Here is a 17,340-nt window from a genome sequence, read left to right as displayed (position 1 = left end):
TCAATCCATTTACCTGCAAATCAGTATTTGCATTGCATATATGGTTGCTTGTCGCAGCTAAATTTTGTTACATTAAAAAACATAAAGTTTGAAAGTATTCTTTCACTTAAACGAGAAATGCAACAGTATTTATCTGATGAAATATCCCATGAAACGAAACACTCCTCGATAGCAAATGTTGAAAATATCTTCCGTCTATTTGTTGTGATATCACAAATGGGATTCTTGTGGAGTGTGTGCTGTCACAAAGTCGCAAAAGGTTTAAGTTATACAAGTGCACTATAACACAGATTGAAATTTGTAAAAAATAATAATAATAATTCTCATGAAAAAAAAAAAGTAAAACTAAAAACTAAAAAGCGTGAAAATTCCACGCAGAGCAAGTCTTGCGCAGTTAAAAAGAAGAAAGCAAACGCCACCTCTCTCTCTCTAATCTCTATCTCCGGAGGAAATATATTAATCTAAAAGCCAAAGCGATTTCTGATTTTACAATTTTATCACAATCATATTGTGGCGTAGAGAGATACAAAAAAATCGAAATTCGAAGACCGAAATCTAGACCTTCAAGTTTCAGAATCAGAAGGCTGCGCCACGCAATGGGTCAAGCCTTTCGCAAGCTCTTCGATGCGTTCTTCGGCAACACTGAGATGCGGGTACCCTCTGCTTTCTTCTTACGCAATAGTATTCTACGAATGAATAATTTTAAGTTTATTATCTGGGATGTTCTGGAGTTAATTCCTTTACTTTGTTTGATCATTAGGATTAATGGCAAAATGTCTTCTGCTGCTACTGTTGATGTTGCTCTAGGTGTTAATTTGCTTCTAAGTTCATGGGTTTTGGTGATTATTATGTAAGAACCAGAGGGGAGTGTGAATATTTTTGTGATAATTGATTAACATTTATTAATGGGTAAATCAGAAATTTATGTCCATCTAACGGGAATATAAGTTCCTTTGATTCACTTTTCTCATTTGTAATTTTTGCTGGAGCTCTCTTAGGTTGTGATGCTAGGGCTGGATGCTGCTGGTAAGACAACCATACTTTACAAGCTACATATCGGAGAAGTTTTATCTACTGTTCCAACAATTGGTAGGTTATGTTGTTTATAGTTATTTTATCTTCAAGTAAAATTTTATTAGTGTTACAGGCCTGGGTTTGGGAGCCTGTCGCAGTTCTGTTCACTAGGAAATCCAAGTATGGAGTTTCCACTGACTTATGCTTCATTGTTCTTCCTTTATGATCTATGATGGGTATATCTATGGCTCATTGAAGAGAACCCTAGTATGTCCTTTTAGATTAAAAGAACTATGAAATATCTGAGGAATGATTCCCCTTTCATTTACTGATGTGCATATAAATGCATAAATGATGTTGAGTGAGTCCTCATCCTAGTCGTTCCTATATTTATCCTTATCCCTTTTGCCTAGGATAATAACAAATACATAAACTGAAAATAATTATTAAGCTGCACCGAAAAAGTAACTAATGACAGAAAAATAAATCAGTCCTACACAAGGCGGAAACTGAAAGTTAAGTGGCTTGACTTCCCTGATGTTTCCCATGGTTAAATGGCCCTTTAATTTCCTTTTGTTAATGATGAGTCACTTACATTTTGCAATTATCATCTTTTTCTTTTTGTCACTTATTATTTAGTCAAATTATATACTTAAATAATACTTTCCAAAATAAAGAAAAATATTATGTTTTGACTGTCCTGAAAACTATTTTTTTTCCTATTCATTTGATTCACAATTTATTTTGCTTTTTTTGTCTTTCCTTTTCAATACAGGAACTTTAAATAGAAGTGTACTATCTGTCTATATTTAGTAGTCCAACCAGAGGCAATATGCCAAATATATTCAAATAAGGACTTGTAGTTGCATAATGATGTGTGTTTTCCTAAAGGAATAGATACTAAGAAAATAGTTGATATAGAATATGTTAAGCAAAGCCTGTGAATGTTTGTATGGTGGGGGAAGTCTGATGTAATTGATGAAATTTAGGGTCAAGATTTGAAAGGATGAGGTTAGGGTTAAGAGTTTGAAGTAGAGTTGATTAGAGAGAGAAAGAAAGAAAGAAAAGAAGCTGCAAACAGTATCTAAGTTATTGTAGCCACTGAGGGAAAGGATGAGGAGAGAAAGGAAGGGAGAAAAACTAGGTACACAGGCCTTCCAAATCCAATCAAACTACTTATAGTTCGGGTATGAAAAAACCCAAGAAAACTTCTACTATTTGGCAATGTATCCTTTGTATTTTCCAAGTGAATGTCATCTGGGATCCGATGTTCCAATAATCAAATTTGTTGAAAATCATAGGTATTGTCAATTACATATGTGGTGCATGTATGTGGGTTTCTTTGCTAATATTTTTAACAGATCCGTTTATTCGCTCTCAACTTGTTATCTCTCAAAATTAGTGCAATTTATTCATTTACTTGTTTGGTCATTTGTAATCTATTTGGATTTTAAAGGTGGTGGATCCTAGCTCTTAATGTAACCTACATAATGATCTTCTTCTCTGCTTTAGGATTCAATGTGGAGAAAGTTCAATATAAGAATGTGATGTTCACTGTTTGGGATGTTGGTGGACAAGAGAAATTAAGGCCACTCTGGAGGCATTATTTTAATAATACTGATGGACTGGTAATGATCATTTTCTTTTGTCCTTGGGAGCTACATTATAGCTTTTACAGATTTCTTTATAACATTCAGTTTTCTGCTTGCTAGTCGTTTTTACGGTATCTGTGCAAGTTATGGTGCATAAGCTTTATGTCAAAGCTGAAGGGGGTCAATTTTGCTATTATTTTGTTCCTTCCTTTTCGAGGTTTTGATGTAGTAGTTAATCTTTCTCTGCAGATCTATGTTGTTGATTCCTTGGACCGTGAGAGAATTGGAAAAGCAAAAGCAGAGTTTCAGGTTGTATATTCAGAAAGGTATGCTGAATGTATTACAGTTTTGTCAAAAAAGAGTTTCTAAGTTGACTGTTGCATTTTCTTTCAGGCCATCATCAAAGATCCATTTATGCTCAACAGTATCATCCTTGTATTTGCCAATAAACAGGATATGGTATGTCACTGGCTTCTTTACAAAGGCATTATAAAATTTACTAAACAAGCTAGCTTCTTAAGCAATACTACTAAAATGTCTATCTTTGTGTTAGGAATGTGAATAGTAACATGCAAGTTGGTGTCAGGTGTAGTCGGTGTAAAACTGTAAATTCACCTTGCAGTCTTCCGAAAATGGGACAATAAGACAAAATTCGGGCTCATTCCTTTTGAATGGGAAAACCAGAGATAAGGATCGGTAGACTACAATTTATAATTGCAAAAAACATGTGAAGAAAGAAATAATCATGCATAAACATGTAATTCACATAAAGCAACTAATTGATATGTCTAACCTTTTCTTTGTTGGTTCAAGGACATATTCATGCGGTAGCCTGTTGAACATGTGATCTTTGTCCATTTTGCCGAGATTTTAAAACAAAAATGTGCAAGGTTCATTTGGTAAATTCCACATGTGCTTGTTTTTCAGATTAGGCAGGTCATGAATTGGTGCTCTTACTTTTTTGTAGGAACACGCACATTTAAGTTCCATTACGTTTGCTTCATCTTTTCAAAATTTGTGAATATGATATTATATGATTCCACGTTCAAGGCTGTAGGTTTTAACTATATTGATTCAGTAGGTTACTAGAAGTGGCTCAACTTCAAACTTCAAACTTTAAAATATGATATTGGTCACATAAAAGATGTAATATGCAATATGATTGCACATGGTTCTTGTGTACCTTGAACCTTGAACCAAATTTAAGAACTGAACCGGATAAAAAAAAACTGTAGGAACCGGATCAAACAAAACTTATTTTTGTGGTTAGATTTCAATTATTTATCAAAGCCTAGGTGTTCTTCTGTGTTGGATGCACTTTTGGTGCTAAAATGAAATTTATTCAAGTATTTAGATTATATCATCCAAAATAATCGAGTAAAATACAAGGATATAACTCATAGAGATCAATATATGATGGATGATATAGAGGAATACAATGGGTATGCTATGTGACTTTAGGATCTTTGACAAAGTGAAAGGTAAGTTTTTATAGAACTATAGTCAGGCTAGTTATGTTGTTTGGGATGTTGAGCATATGAAGTATAACGTATCCGTAAAATGAGTAGCAGAAATGGAGATATTAAATTGGATGTGTAGTAATATGATAATGGATAGAATTAGGAATGACCCACATTCATCAGAAAGCGCACATAGCACACATTGAGGATAAAATAAGAGAGGATTATTTTATACGGTTTTGATCCAAACATATAGTATCAAATGCACTAGTGCAGAAGTACAGTGGAAAGAGTGAGAAGAGAAAGGGAGAGACCTAAATTATGTGGAAGGAAGTAGTATCATAAGATTTACAATTTTTGTATATTGATGTAGGATTAGTTTCAAACAAAATTGAATGGTGAAAAAGAATCTGTGTGGGGCCAAGTAGTTTGGGATTAAATCATAATTTCTGTTGTTGTTATATACTTTTATGTATATGTTCTTTGCCATTTAGTTGCATGTAAAAATAATTCTGCATCAATATCAAAAAATTTTAGATCTTCTGATATTACTTTCTTTCACATTATTTTAAGATATTTCAAGTTGCATAAATCTAGATGATATGAAGAAAGAAAACTACTGCAATAGAAAGAAAAGGGAAGAGGAAGACTACATTGAAAGATCAGATTGAGAATGGTTAAGTAGACGTGAGATTATGCATTTTGTTTTTCTGTTTCTATTGCCTCCACATGGTTGTATTTTTATCTGAAATACTGGAATAATATTCATGATCTTTATTTTATTAAATCTGTCATTGGCATGCAATCCACTTTGTTAAGAAGTCTGTAAATTATGTTGCAATTGCTGCTCATATAAATATTTTACTTGATATAGCATTTATATGTTGGTGTATTTTTCTCTTGTTAAGAAAGGAGCAATGACACCAATGGAAGTATGTGAAGGATTAGGTCTTATGGAACTCAAGAACAGAAAATGGCACATACAGGGGACTTGTGCACTCAGGGGAGATGGCCTGTACGAGGGCTTGGACTGGCTAGCTTCAACTTTGAAGGAAATGAGAGCTGCTGGGTATTCTTCAGTAGGCACCTCATCATTCTAATCTTCCAGGTTAATTTCGTATTTCTTTATGCCATCATCAAATAGTATACTGTTGAATTCATGGCTTTAACTTTTATCAAATTACTTTTGCAGGTTTACTGAAGTGATGTTTGTTTAGATGAAAGCAGAGGATAGGCCCATGGAAGTGCTGAACTGTAATAAAATTTTTGTGTGTTCACTAAAAGGATTGATTTTATTAGGGTTCATACTTGTGGTCCTGCAATGTAAATTAAGATGCTGATGAGACAAAGTCATTGAAAGTTGAATTGGAAACTGGGAATCTATAAATGCTTAGATATCCCTTCATATATGAAGGATAAATGCTAGTTATCTCTCCTCCTTACATTTGTTATTATTAGGTGAATTTTGTTTGGGAGTGATTCACACATATTGAAGATTTCTGGATGTTTTATCACCTAAGGATCATTGTATACAAATTACACAAAGAATGAACTAAATTGGGTATTTGGGTTGGTTTTGGTTCCCAGCTTCTGCACTACTGTTTCTCTGTTCAGCATCGCTAGATGGGGAAGCATAGGCTGACAGATTAATATAATTGTATATTTATCATGTTTATACATTTGTTATGAAATCTATTAAGTACCTTAAAATTAATTGTGTGAATTGAAAGTAGCAAAAACATGAATAAAAATTATCTAGATCAATGTGAATTTTGAAAATTATTAGGAAGCTAAAGAATCAAATCACAAAAGAAAAAAAGAAGCAACAACATGGATTAATGAGGTCTGTTTGGAAATTTCTTGATTATTAAACTTCTATTCTCCTTCCTTTCTCTAAATGCCTAGTAACAGAACAAGAAGAAGAAAATGCAATGTCTATCACATATTAAATTAATTGGCAATATATGTTTTGCAAATTTTCTGTGACTACTCCAAATATCTAAACAGGCAATAAATGACTCAAATTTATAAAGAAAAATGAAAAAACAGAAAGTCCATGCCAAAGACAGTAAATTAAATGAAAAACAGTTTGCATGGCATCTTCTATTTAATTATTTATAATTATTATGATATACAAAAACAAGTTATAGTCAATAGATTCAATTTTTTTATTAAATTTTTATTTATTTTATGAAAGATATTTTTAATATTTTTTATAATTTTTGATATTAGAGACATAAAAAAATTAGTTTTAAAAAATTACTTTAAAGGAAATGATTTTCTCTTCTAATATAAGTTATTACTAGTAAACAAACTGATGGTGAGGATATGTGATTTTACTTTTTGAGTGGATTTGACAACAGTGGTCATAATCGTTATATTTCTCAACAAATTCTGACAGCAATAATAAAATTTGCACGTGAATTGGTACTTTCCCTTATCTTTAATGCTTTGTCCTTCAATCTGCTTGCATTCTGATTTATATATGAAAGTTTGTTAGTACAAAAGTCTCAACCAGCTCTCGTAGCTCAGTTGGTTAGAGCACCCGTTTAGTAAGCGGGAGGTCTTGAGTTCGACTCTCAACGAGAGCAAATTTGTATCTCCCTTTTATCAACTCAGATTTTGCCGATGGAAAGAGTTTTTAACAAAGCTAAACTGTAACGAACCTTCTAACTGTCACCACAAATTCTTCTCCTATATATCACCACTCCCTCCAAGCTCCCAAATCTCACCTTCCCGGTAATCAAAATCCCAACCACTCTCTATACAAATTAAAAAACAAAAACTAAATTCCCAGATTTTTTTTTTCAATTTTTCTCATACAAAACACACTTTCTAACCAACACCATCCAAACAAAAATCATTTTTCTAATTTCAATGCGTTTTTCTTCTTCCTCTTCCTCTTCATCTCCATGCCATATTCAATCCTCCAATATGTTTGCCCACAAAACCTCTCCTTTTCTTCAAGTTTTTCATTTCCGCACTACTTCTCATAATTCCTTCAAATTCCGCTGTCTTCTCCACCGGATTGCCCCCAAATTCACTGTCTCCTCCTCTCTCTCTTCTGTTTTCACCTCCGGTAACATCATCGCCGCCGCAGCTGCTGCCTCCTCCGGTTCCGGCTCTCTCCATGGTGCTGTTACGTCCGCGATTACGCAAGTCGCTGTCACAGCTGTTGCTATTGCCTCTGGTGCTTGTCTCTCCACTAAGGTTGATTTTTTGTGGCCTAAAGTGGACGAACAACCAGGTTAATTTTTTGAGTTCACTTAACAATTTGTTTTCCTCTTTTTTTCTTCCTCTTTTTTTTTTTTCACTTTTAATTGGTTAATTTGGCGCAGGTTCTTTCGTTGTGGATGGAGTCGACGTGACTGGATATCCTATATTTAGCGACCCAGAGGTTTACTATCTCTGCCTGTACTATCATTTGGATATGTAAATTATTCATCTGCTGCCTCTAAAATGTTTTTGATCTGTGAAGGCAGGTGCAAAAGGCTGTTGCTTTTGCTAAAAAGGCTCACCATGGGCAGTTTCGGAAAACAGGAGACCCTTATTTGACCCATTGTATCCATACTGGAAGAATCCTTGCAATGTTGGTTCCTTCAACCGGCAAAAGGGTATGCAGTTTTAGTATTACTCACTCTGTTTCACAAACATAGACACTTCTTTCTTTTTTAGATATAATTAATTTGTGCTTTAGCTTTCTAATATACCCCTATTTAATACTAAAATTTAGTAATTTCAAAGTAATTTAAATTTGGGTGGAATAAATATTAGAACAAATAGAATAAAGTTTATTATTTTAACTATTCTAACTAAAATTTTCTTAATAGTTCTATGATGGAGGGAGTAATTTTTTTATGGTTTAAGCTTCCATTGTTACCTTTATACTCAGGAAGACTGGACCACTCTCTTACACACAAGTTGTTTAAGCATTTTCTTTCTCCTGTGTCTTTGCCCTTGATTGAGATGATAAAATCTACTGTAGGCTGTTGATACAGTTGTGGCTGGGATTCTTCACGATGTAGTTGATGACACACGTGAAAGTTTAAATAGTCTAGAAGAAGCGTTTGGCGAAGATGTGGCAAAATTAGTAGCTGGTGTTTCCAGATTAAGTTATATAAATCAGGTAAATGCTATGGGCTCTTGGACATTCTCCTTTCTCTTCCTTCTTTTGTTTTAACAAGTTATACATTATGATGAACTTCTTTTCTTGTTAGAAATATTGTCTAGTTCACCATTGATCTCTGACCTGGAAAAATAAAAAGAGTGGTCATTGTAGTATTCTTAACTCTCATGGATGCACATTTAATGACTGCTCTGAACTAATAAGTTGAGAAAAAGAGGTAGGTCTTCATCTGAATTGATTTGAGAAGTTTAATTAGAAGGCAGTTTTACATGCTCAGCAGGGATTAACTCTGAGAATCACTTCTGTTTGTCTTTTAATAATTTGCCTGTTTCCAAAAATATTCTCTGGGAAATACCTTCTATTTTTCCTTTATTTTTCAGTAATAGTTGAAAAATAGGTCTTTTTTCAGGCAAGTTGTTAGAAGCACAGTTTACAATATTTCTTGCAAGGTTGTTTTTGTAACACTTGCATTTTTCCCTTATTAAAGATGGTAAAAATGTTTTATTGTTAGATCAGTTATGTAAACTAAATCTGTATGTGATGGTATTTTTCCTGCATCATTGCTGGAGCAGAAAAATTATAATGGTAATCCTGTTTGATTGAAATTGACAGCTTAAAGCTAAAATTTCTTAGACATTTTCCTAGTCTGGTTCTCCTGTAACCTTGAGCTCTTCCTCTTTGTTAAACTATCTCTTTGTCCGTCAGGCTGTTTTTCTTATTAATTTGTTTAGTTCTGTTGCAGTCCATATGTTTGTGATTTCCAGATGTGCTTTCCCTGACACTATGGTACTCAATATTTTTCTGCTGCTGTTCTTTAATTTAATATTTTATTTTATTTTGCAGCTGCTACGTAGACATCGCAGGATAAATGTGAACCAAAGTACCCTTGGTCAGGAAGAGGTATGGTACTTAAAACTGTGACTGATAATAGCACAAAACTGTACCATAAATAGTAGAAATTGGGGTTTTGAATTTTTATATAACTGACTATTTATATTAATTCTGTAAGTACTCATACATATATATAAGGCACGATTCTGTAAGTACTCATACATATATATAAGGCACGAGGGAGGGACACTATGTTTCAAAAACAAAGTGAGATGCTTGGATCTCTACCAGTGGGTCTAAAGTGCTCGAGAAAGCATTTTGCCCATGTATAGAGCCTATGTTTGGAATATCTTTTTGCTTTGTAAATGATCATCAGGAATTAATTACCATCCCCTTATTAGTTTATTAATTCTTATTTCAGTTTGCTAACTCTTGTAATTTTGTGATCTTTTAAGGCAAATAATTTGCGAGTTATGCTGTTGGGCATGGTCGACGATCCACGTGTGGTGCTCATCAAGCTTGCAGACCGTCTTCACAACATGAGGACCATGTATTGACTTTAACTTCTTCTATCAGCACTTTAATCCTACTTAAGTGTGCTCTTCATGTCTGGAAATGCTGCTTTTCTATTTTGGATTTTCTTTATCTGGATATTTCTTCCTTACTCTATGTTCATTTGACATGATGGGCTGCTTGACTTTAGTTAAAACTCTTGACAAAATTTATGGATAAACCCAGTGATTTTTACTATTTGAAGTATCAACTGTGACCGGGCTAAAATTCTCAGGTTACAGATTCATTTTATGGATCACAATCCTATACTATTTATTTCTTTATTTTTTCTGCTGTAGTTATGCTCTGCCCCCACTGAAGGCTCAAGCTGTTGCACAGGAGACCTTACTTATTTGGTGCTCACTTGCTTCTAGATTGGGTTTATGGGCATTAAAAGCGGAACTTGAAGATTTATGTTTTGCAGTTCTTCAGGTGTGGCTTATAACTATTCTGATTGTGTAGGAGCATGTTAAATTTGTGATAAGCTGAATGCATTTGTAGAATAATTTACCTTGAAATCTTCTAGGTACTGTTGCTAACAATTCCTAGGAAAATGGCATAATTTAAAGAAAAATTCTATTAATTATGTCGGAAACCTTGTGTGCTGCATAAACTATCCCATGATATTTGTTGTGCATTTTCACCATTGGCAAGTTTATTTACCGAGAAAAATATGCCATGATATTCGTTTTGCATTTTTCACCCTATTTTCGCATTCACTTTCCCACCATATAACATTAAACTAACATCTACACCAATCTTTAACAGCTATTGGTTGATACTGACATTTTTGTAGTCCTTGAATGTTTAAGGAATTATTGTTTTGCAGCGATAAATACATCTTGATATGCGTTATGGAATACTACACTTTCAAAAGTTCATCAGATATGAATTGGATGAACTTTTTTCCCCTAGCAAGTGCATAGAGCTTCTAAATATCCAAAACAATGGTTGCAAGAGTAGCTTTTGAAATTGCACCAGCAATTGCTGGTTTTTTCATTATTGTATTCTAGTTTACTAAAACCATCAACAAGAGGATCTGGATAGGATGGAGCATCAAGTGTAGGCCTACATTGGGAATTAGAATTTTGCATGGAATTTTCTTTTCTTTATTTGACATAACTAATCACAAATGACATGCAGCCTCAATTGTTTCGAAAGATGCGGGCTGATCTGGCTTCCATGTGGAGCTCTAGCAACAGGGCTGGATATCCAAGAAGAACATCTAACAAATCTGGCTCTCTATCTTTGGATGAGAAAATTTTGATTTCTGATAGTGAAGATTCTGTAGCTTTCAGTGAAGATACCTCAACAATGAAGGTACTTTCTAGCACTCCTTCTGCCCCAATAAACATACTCACAAACAAACAAATGGAAGGATAAAAAAGGGAGAGGCACAGAGCTAACAAAAGTTGTTTTAATGATATCCGTACACTAATGCTGTAATGAACTATTTTTGCTTTGGCTATAACTTAATTGTTTCAGAGACATCTCTCTATTACTCATACATACCAAATTTCACTGCCTCAATGTCAAGGTTTTTGGCCAGCTGCTATGATATTTATTCAAACTGCGTTTTTGTTTTGTGAGACATGCCAAAGTTATTATATTTTTGCAGATCTGAGTACAATGTCCATATTTTAAGTCAGGTTATTAATTTATTCTGTATATATTTTAAGTCAGGCTATTAATTTGTTATATACAGGATCTTTTGGAAGCTGTAGTACCTTTTGATATCTTGTTGGATCGGAAAAAAGGGACCATATTTCTTAACAATCTTGGAAAAACATCAGATACTCAAACCAGACCAAAGGTTGTTCAAGATGCAGGAATTGCTCTAGCATCTCTTATTGCTTGTGAGGAAGCACTTGAGAGGGAGCTATTTATATCTACTTCGTAAGTTTTGCTTCTTCCATTGACTTCTGCTGTCCACAGTTTCAAAGAGAAAAATAACATCATTTGTTGGTTCTATTTTCAATTCATTCATGTTTATTGAACAACAATCATTAGTTTGTCCATGTCTAATGGATACTCACATGTACTCTTTCACTCTCTCTGCCTCAGTTATGTTCCAGGCATGGAAGTAACTTTGTCTAGTCGACTAAAAAGCCTCTTTAGCATCTATAGCAAGGTATTTCTATTTTTTTCGTTCTATTTAGTCAATAAGGCATGTAAAAGTATGTAATTATTTTTTCACATAAATTCATTTTGTTAACGAACGTGTCTAGAGCCTTTTCCTTCTGATATACAGTTGCTTAAAAAATAGTGCTAGCCTTCTTTGCTTTTGCTGCTATTTCAATCACTGCTGAAGCTTTCTTTAGAAAAAAACCCCTTGTGATCTTTATTTTTTGCCACTAATTTGAAACTTACATTGTCTTATTATCCGTAGATGAAACGGAAAGATGTTGGCATTGATAAAGTTTATGATGCCCGTGCACTAAGGGTAGTTGTTGGAGACAAGAATGGAACTTTACATGGACCTGCTATTCAGTGTTGTTACAGTCTTCTCGACATACTTCATAGGTATATTCACATGTTTACCTACCAATGTTATATTTAGATTGATTAAACTTTTTAATTATCATTTTAAACTACCTATTGGTAACTGTATTTTTACCACTTTCTGGTTATAGCTACAATGATTTTCAGACTTGGGCACCTAAGTAGGGCCTTGCAAGTTTTATTAGTATCTTAGCTATTAAAATACTGTCCTTGCCCCAGGTCCATGCGTCATTAAATATCACTTGAAATATCATGGTCTATTTTAAAATATCACATGATGCATGGTTTCTACAACTCAACAGTACTGGTTCTCACTGCATCACCTCTGTGCAGGCTATGGACCCCCATTGATGGTGAATTTGATGATTACATTATTAATCCAAAGCCCAGTGGATACCAGGTGAGGTTTCAATACGATGTTTTCTCTATTAAAGGAAACTCCGGAAGTCACCTAGTTTCCTCTTAAATATTTATATAGATGAGTGGGTGCATCTGCATTTAAGCATGTTTTGTTGCAGATAGGTAAATGATATGTAAAGTTTCTTATGTCAGTTTGGCTGGCTGCTAGAGGGCAAACTTTTTTTTTTTTTTGCATCAGATCTCTCTTGAAACACTTTTTTAAGAATTTCAAACTGTTATAATTCCTGATAGTTTTGCTTGCTCCATATCTTCTAAAACCATCATCAATACCCTGTCAATAGTATCATTTATGGTTAAGATAAGAATCCTACCGTGCATACAGGAGTCAACATTTCATTTATGATGCAAGGAAAATTGCATCATAAGATAGGATGATTAGTTGTTATAGTTTATTACAAGATGAGTATGATAACAATGAAAGGATTTCTTGGTATCTCTCTGGTCTTACATTCTTACTAAAATGTTTTCTTCACATTGCTTCTGCATAGAGGATGATTAGTCGTTGTTGTTCGTGTTAGAATAATTAAAGCCCATCGCCTTTTTCCAACAGTTTGTTACAAGATGATACTAACAACGATGAAAGAAGTTTCTAGTTCTGGGCTTACATCTTGCTACATGCTTTCTTCACAACTCTTGATGTAGTTTATTTTAACTTGTTGTGGATTTGATTTTGCATGGAATTTTTTCTAATTTATTTAATTATATAACATTTATTTTGAGTGAATTTAAAATTCAGCTTCTTTTTGCAAAATGCAGTCTCTTCACACAGCAGTACAAGGTCCTGACAATGCACCTTTGGAAGTCCAGATAAGAACGCAGGTACCAAAGTTGTGTATTTTGTTTGATCCTGAAGTTGTCTGTTATGGTTTTTTGATTTAGCTTATACAACTACACTGTGACATTTTTTCAAGAAAATGCACGAGTACGCTGAGCATGGACTTGCGGCTCACTGGCTTTATAAAGAAACTGGAATTGGGTTGCCTTCTATAAACAGCATGGATGAATCTGAAACTGAATCATCCTGTTTCTCCAAAGATATTGAGGATCATAATTCCATAAAAGATGATCAGTTTCAGAAATACAGATCCCTGAAGGAGGGCCATCCAGTCCTTAGAGTTGAAAGAAGTCACTTGCTAGCTGCTGTTATAGTCGGGTACATTATAACTTCACGTTTATTGTGTTTACTAAGAATTCACAAACCTTTACATGAAATTCGGATTTCAGAGTAGATAAGGGTGGAAGAGAATTGCTAGTTGCTGTGAGCTTTGGACTGGCAGCTTCTGAAGCAGTAGCTGACAGAAGATCATCTTTCCAAATAAAGCGATGGGAAGCTTATGCAAGATTGTACAAAAAGGTAAGTTGCTTGTTTGTTTTGACTATTTGATATGGTAAATTGAGGCAAAGTTTAATGATAGATTTAGAAATTTTGAATATCCCTGGAGATTATGCACTGTTCAGCATTCAAATTGCACTTCTTTGTAGTAAAACAGGAAATTGTTATCATGAAGATTAATGAAATGAATTAGACAGGAAAGAGAACAGGAAATCACACTAAATATGCTCACTCAGATAGACTTTTGAACCCTTTGCTACATCTCATAAGGATTAAAATTCCTAGCATAGAAACTACTTTATAAGCACTGAAAGGCAACTTAAATAGAAAGAAATAAATCTAAAACTCTTTGAAACTCCTAGAAAAAATAGATTTGATTCAAGTGAAGAAAATACCTACAGTAAATAGGACTTATCATATGTCAATGTTAACAAGAAGAGAAATTCATAGCAAACAGTGCACAATTTTGTCGACTTGGCATTTCAAATAATGCATCAATTCAATTCAGCTTTTGCATTTCATATCATTGTCAAGCAAAATACCATAAAGCTCGCGAAATAAAGTTCAAAATTTAAAACTAATTTAACCCTAAATTAGTAATAGCTTAATGTATATAATGCAAATTATACCTTTGATAACCTTGCTTGTCCTGCTGCCACCTTGGCCTCCAGGTCTCAGATGAATGGTGGTGTGAACCAGGACATGGGGATTGGTGTACTTGTCTTGAGAGGTATACGCTTTGTCGAGATGGTATGTACCATAAGGTATGTTTTTTCCAAACCTAATGTGATGATGCAAATATGGAGTTCAACTTTGTGATCATTTTGACAAGTAAGAAGGTGTACTTTCCCTTTAAAGATGTACCTGAAGGTTTAAATCTCTTGTAAACATGGTATTAAGGTTTGCCTTGCACATGATAATCTTGATTAAAATTTTCACTGATATCTCTTATCAAATTGTCCTTTGTTTGAGCCAATTTTAGCTTCTTTTAGCATGTTACAGGTTGAATCTGGTTGGAATGTTAAACATCAATATGATCTTTGTTAAGCATTTAGGAAATAATATTCTTAGAGAACTTCCTGGAGAAATTCATTTAAATATATATGTTGCCGTGCAGCAAGATCAATTCGAGCGCCTGTTGCCAACTTTCATCCAGGTTATTGACCTGACAAAGCAAGAAGAATCTGAATATTGGGCTGTTGTCGCTGCTGTTTTTGAGGGCAAACCTATTGATTCTGTGGCATTCAGGCCAACTTTAGATTCTGTTATCTCCAATTCTATTGAAGCTAGTATCAACAATAAGGTCAGAATGAAATTGCAACATGTTGTTTCCTTAAGCTTATTCTGTTTATTACAAGCTGGCGGAATTTGATATTCCATATTTGGTCTTACACTTGTTTTCTGCCTGCCAGAGAGGAATTGTAGTTTGATAATCTATTGGTTAGTAACTTAGTATACAAGATTAGTATGCATTCATTTTGTCATTCTAAATATCATCTTTACGTTGATTGATAGTTCGCTGATCTTGTGAAACATAATGATGATCACAAGCTATTGACTGGTCCTTTTCTTCTCACCATTGTAACTTTTGGTCAAAGCATCTGTGCATGCTTGTGCGAACAAAAGAGCATTTTGCATTTCTTCCTTGATTATTTTGTACCCGACTCTGTACTGCATGGGTCGCCAATTGTCTATCCGAGTTTTTCTTGCGTGGGCCCTGATTATGGTCAACATCCATTCCAATATTGCAGTCGTAGTTCCAGCATCAAATGATCATGTATCCTTGTCGAGAGGGAATTTCAAGTTTTCTACCTATGTGTTGGTTCCATTTTGAGCCAGATTCAAGCACCTGTGCAGATTTGATCATATTCTGCAATTTTATTAACCACTGCTGAAGCAAAATCCCCACTGACAAATGAACATATAACATGCATGGACATGTGTTTGCATGCATGCAGATACCTGCGAGGTGTGGTGTATGGATGACTAATTTATATTTTGTTTTTTTAGATCCGATTATTGAGAACAATGCTTCGGTGGGAAGAGCAGCTACGCACTGAAGCAAGTCTAGGGCAACCAAAGTATGATATGAAGTCTCAGTGTAAAGTGGAGTCTATTGTTCTTGGTGAAGTAGTAATAATCTGTTGGCCCCATGGTGAAATAATGAGATTAAGGACTGGCAGCACTGCTGCAGATGCTGCTAGAAGAGTAGGATTTGAAGGCAAGCTGGTTTTAGTGAATGGTCAGCTTGTATTGCCAAATACTGAGCTCAAAGATGGCGATGTGGTTGAAGTCAAGGTATAAATATTATACTCCTCCAAGCTCAATTGACTAGTGTAGATAGCATGGTAAAGTTGGCATGCATAGTTCAATTGTAATTAGGCTACCATTTAATTTTATGTTGTAAATGGGCTTTGATTGTTATGTTTGTGTAAATATTGGCGAATTCAATATCAGAAAAATTTGGATTTTTTTGGGAATTTATTTATTTCAAACTTCAAATGTCATGGTAATAACATTCATATGCTTACACACATTGCATACAACCTCATAAAGAAAACTTTTCTTTTGATAAAATAAACAAAACTTCTCTTCTGCTAACTCTTTATATTTTTCTTTTCATTTATATTTATAACTGTATGTTATTTTAATTACGCAGAAGAAATTATTTATTCCTATAATTATATATTCTTAAAATAAATATGAAAATTCTCACAAGCATTTAAAAATTGGATACCAAATAATTGTTGTGAATTTATTTTGTATTTCTTTTTTATGTCTAGTCTGAAAAAAATAAAAGATTTATGGGGAAAATATCCAAGGGAGTAAGGATGAAGTGCTGTCGTTTAAATAAAAAGTTACTTTATATTAAAAACATTATTTAATAAATGACATCGCTACATTCTAAAGATGTTTTTTTTTTTTTTTTTTTAATGTTTGGTTTATTTTATATAAAGTAAAATTACTTTGTTACAGAAAAAAGATAATTTAATATATTTTGTAATTTATTTCTTGATATTTTGTAATATAATATTTTTTAGACTAATTAGTGATTAAAAACTTATTAACCAGGAAAAATAAAAAAATATATCTAAAATCCATATAATAATTTTTAAAAATTAAATAAACAGATTATATGCCACAAATTTTGTTGAAAAGTTATTAATTTTAATATCCTACACTAAAAAGTTATTCACTAAATATAGGGTATTTACTCAAAAATAATATTAAGTTTTACTATAAAGTTTTAGATATAGCCATACATATGACTAATTAATTTGTAAAATAAAACTGAAATATATATATATATATATATATAGTTAAATATATCATATACTCTCTATAATTTTTAAAAATTCAATTAAAAAATATCCCTCTCATTAAATTGTTATTTTCTTTTACTGTATAAAATAATATAATTGTGCTAAATACTTAATTAAAAGCTTTTAATTGAGTTTTGAAATATATAGGAAGTATTAATGTAATTTTAAATAATATAAAATTAATTAG

The 17,340-nt window shown here is 33.3% G+C and overlaps 2 protein-coding genes and 1 non-coding gene across 5 annotated transcripts; all 3 read left to right on the top strand.

Annotated features, from left to right (window-relative positions):
* The first annotated feature begins 332 nt into the window (after positions 1-332).
* On the top strand, positions 333-5,508 carry LOC110623396 (ADP-ribosylation factor). Of its 3 annotated transcripts, XM_021768328.2 has the most exons (8): positions 344-653; positions 761-850; positions 999-1,089; positions 2,527-2,642; positions 2,856-2,915; positions 3,000-3,065; positions 4,975-5,174; positions 5,259-5,508. In XM_021768328.2, the coding sequence occupies exons 2-7, from the start codon at positions 830-832 to the stop codon at positions 5,164-5,166; spliced, it is 546 nt and encodes a 181-aa protein (XP_021624020.1). In that variant the 5' UTR covers positions 344-653; positions 761-829; the 3' UTR covers positions 5,167-5,174; positions 5,259-5,508. The 3 variants fall into 3 exon arrangements, with proteins under 3 accessions (XP_043815902.1, XP_021624020.1, XP_021624019.1); XM_021768327.2 differs by lacking the exon at positions 761-850 and having other exon boundaries at positions 349-653; XM_043959967.1 differs by lacking the exons at positions 761-850; positions 4,975-5,174; positions 5,259-5,508 and adding an exon at positions 4,640-4,968 and having other exon boundaries at positions 333-653.
* A 1,075-nt stretch (positions 5,509-6,583) lies between these two features.
* Positions 6,584-6,657, top strand: TRNAT-AGU. Its single transcript has one exon. It is a non-coding gene; the product is annotated as a tRNA-Thr (tRNA).
* Positions 6,658-6,711: 54 nt separating this feature from the next.
* LOC110622926 lies at positions 6,712-16,310 on the top strand. The gene is made up of 18 exons (XM_021767667.2): positions 6,712-7,313; positions 7,405-7,463; positions 7,549-7,680; positions 8,052-8,192; positions 9,036-9,092; positions 9,479-9,573; positions 9,875-10,007; positions 10,719-10,895; positions 11,281-11,471; positions 11,640-11,706; positions 11,965-12,098; positions 12,411-12,477; positions 13,254-13,316; positions 13,409-13,650; positions 13,722-13,851; positions 14,502-14,594; positions 14,948-15,133; positions 15,841-16,310. Exons 1-18 carry the CDS (start codon positions 6,944-6,946, stop codon positions 16,132-16,134), a joined length of 2,631 nt encoding a protein of 876 aa, XP_021623359.1. The 5' UTR covers positions 6,712-6,943; the 3' UTR covers positions 16,135-16,310.
* Positions 16,311-17,340: the final 1,030 nt, after the last annotated feature.

This window comes from Manihot esculenta, chromosome 9, assembly GCF_001659605.2.
Source record: "Manihot esculenta cultivar AM560-2 chromosome 9, M.esculenta_v8, whole genome shotgun sequence".
Lineage (NCBI taxonomy): Eukaryota > Viridiplantae > Streptophyta > Magnoliopsida > Malpighiales > Euphorbiaceae > Manihot > Manihot esculenta.
This window is presented reverse-complemented; position numbering and strand designations above follow the sequence as displayed.

Excerpts from the sequence above, each read along its gene's own strand:
- LOC110622926 (XM_021767667.2), top strand. The coding sequence starts at position 6,944 with ATGCGTTTTTCTTCTTCCTCTTCCTCTTCATCTCCATGCCATATTCAA. Across the intron at positions 8,193-9,035 it reads GATTAAGTTATATAAATCAG|CTGCTACGTAGACATCGCAG; the intron begins GTAAATGCTATG and ends TTTATTTTGCAG. Across the intron at positions 12,099-12,410 it reads CTTCTCGACATACTTCATAG|GCTATGGACCCCCATTGATG; the intron begins GTATATTCACAT and ends ACCTCTGTGCAG.
- LOC110623396 (XM_021768327.2), top strand. The coding sequence starts at position 597 with ATGGGTCAAGCCTTTCGCAAGCTCTTCGATGCGTTCTTCGGCAACACT. Across the intron at positions 654-998 it reads TCGGCAACACTGAGATGCGG|GTTGTGATGCTAGGGCTGGA; the intron begins GTACCCTCTGCT and ends GAGCTCTCTTAG. Across the intron at positions 2,643-2,855 it reads TTAATAATACTGATGGACTG|ATCTATGTTGTTGATTCCTT; the intron begins GTAATGATCATT and ends CTTTCTCTGCAG.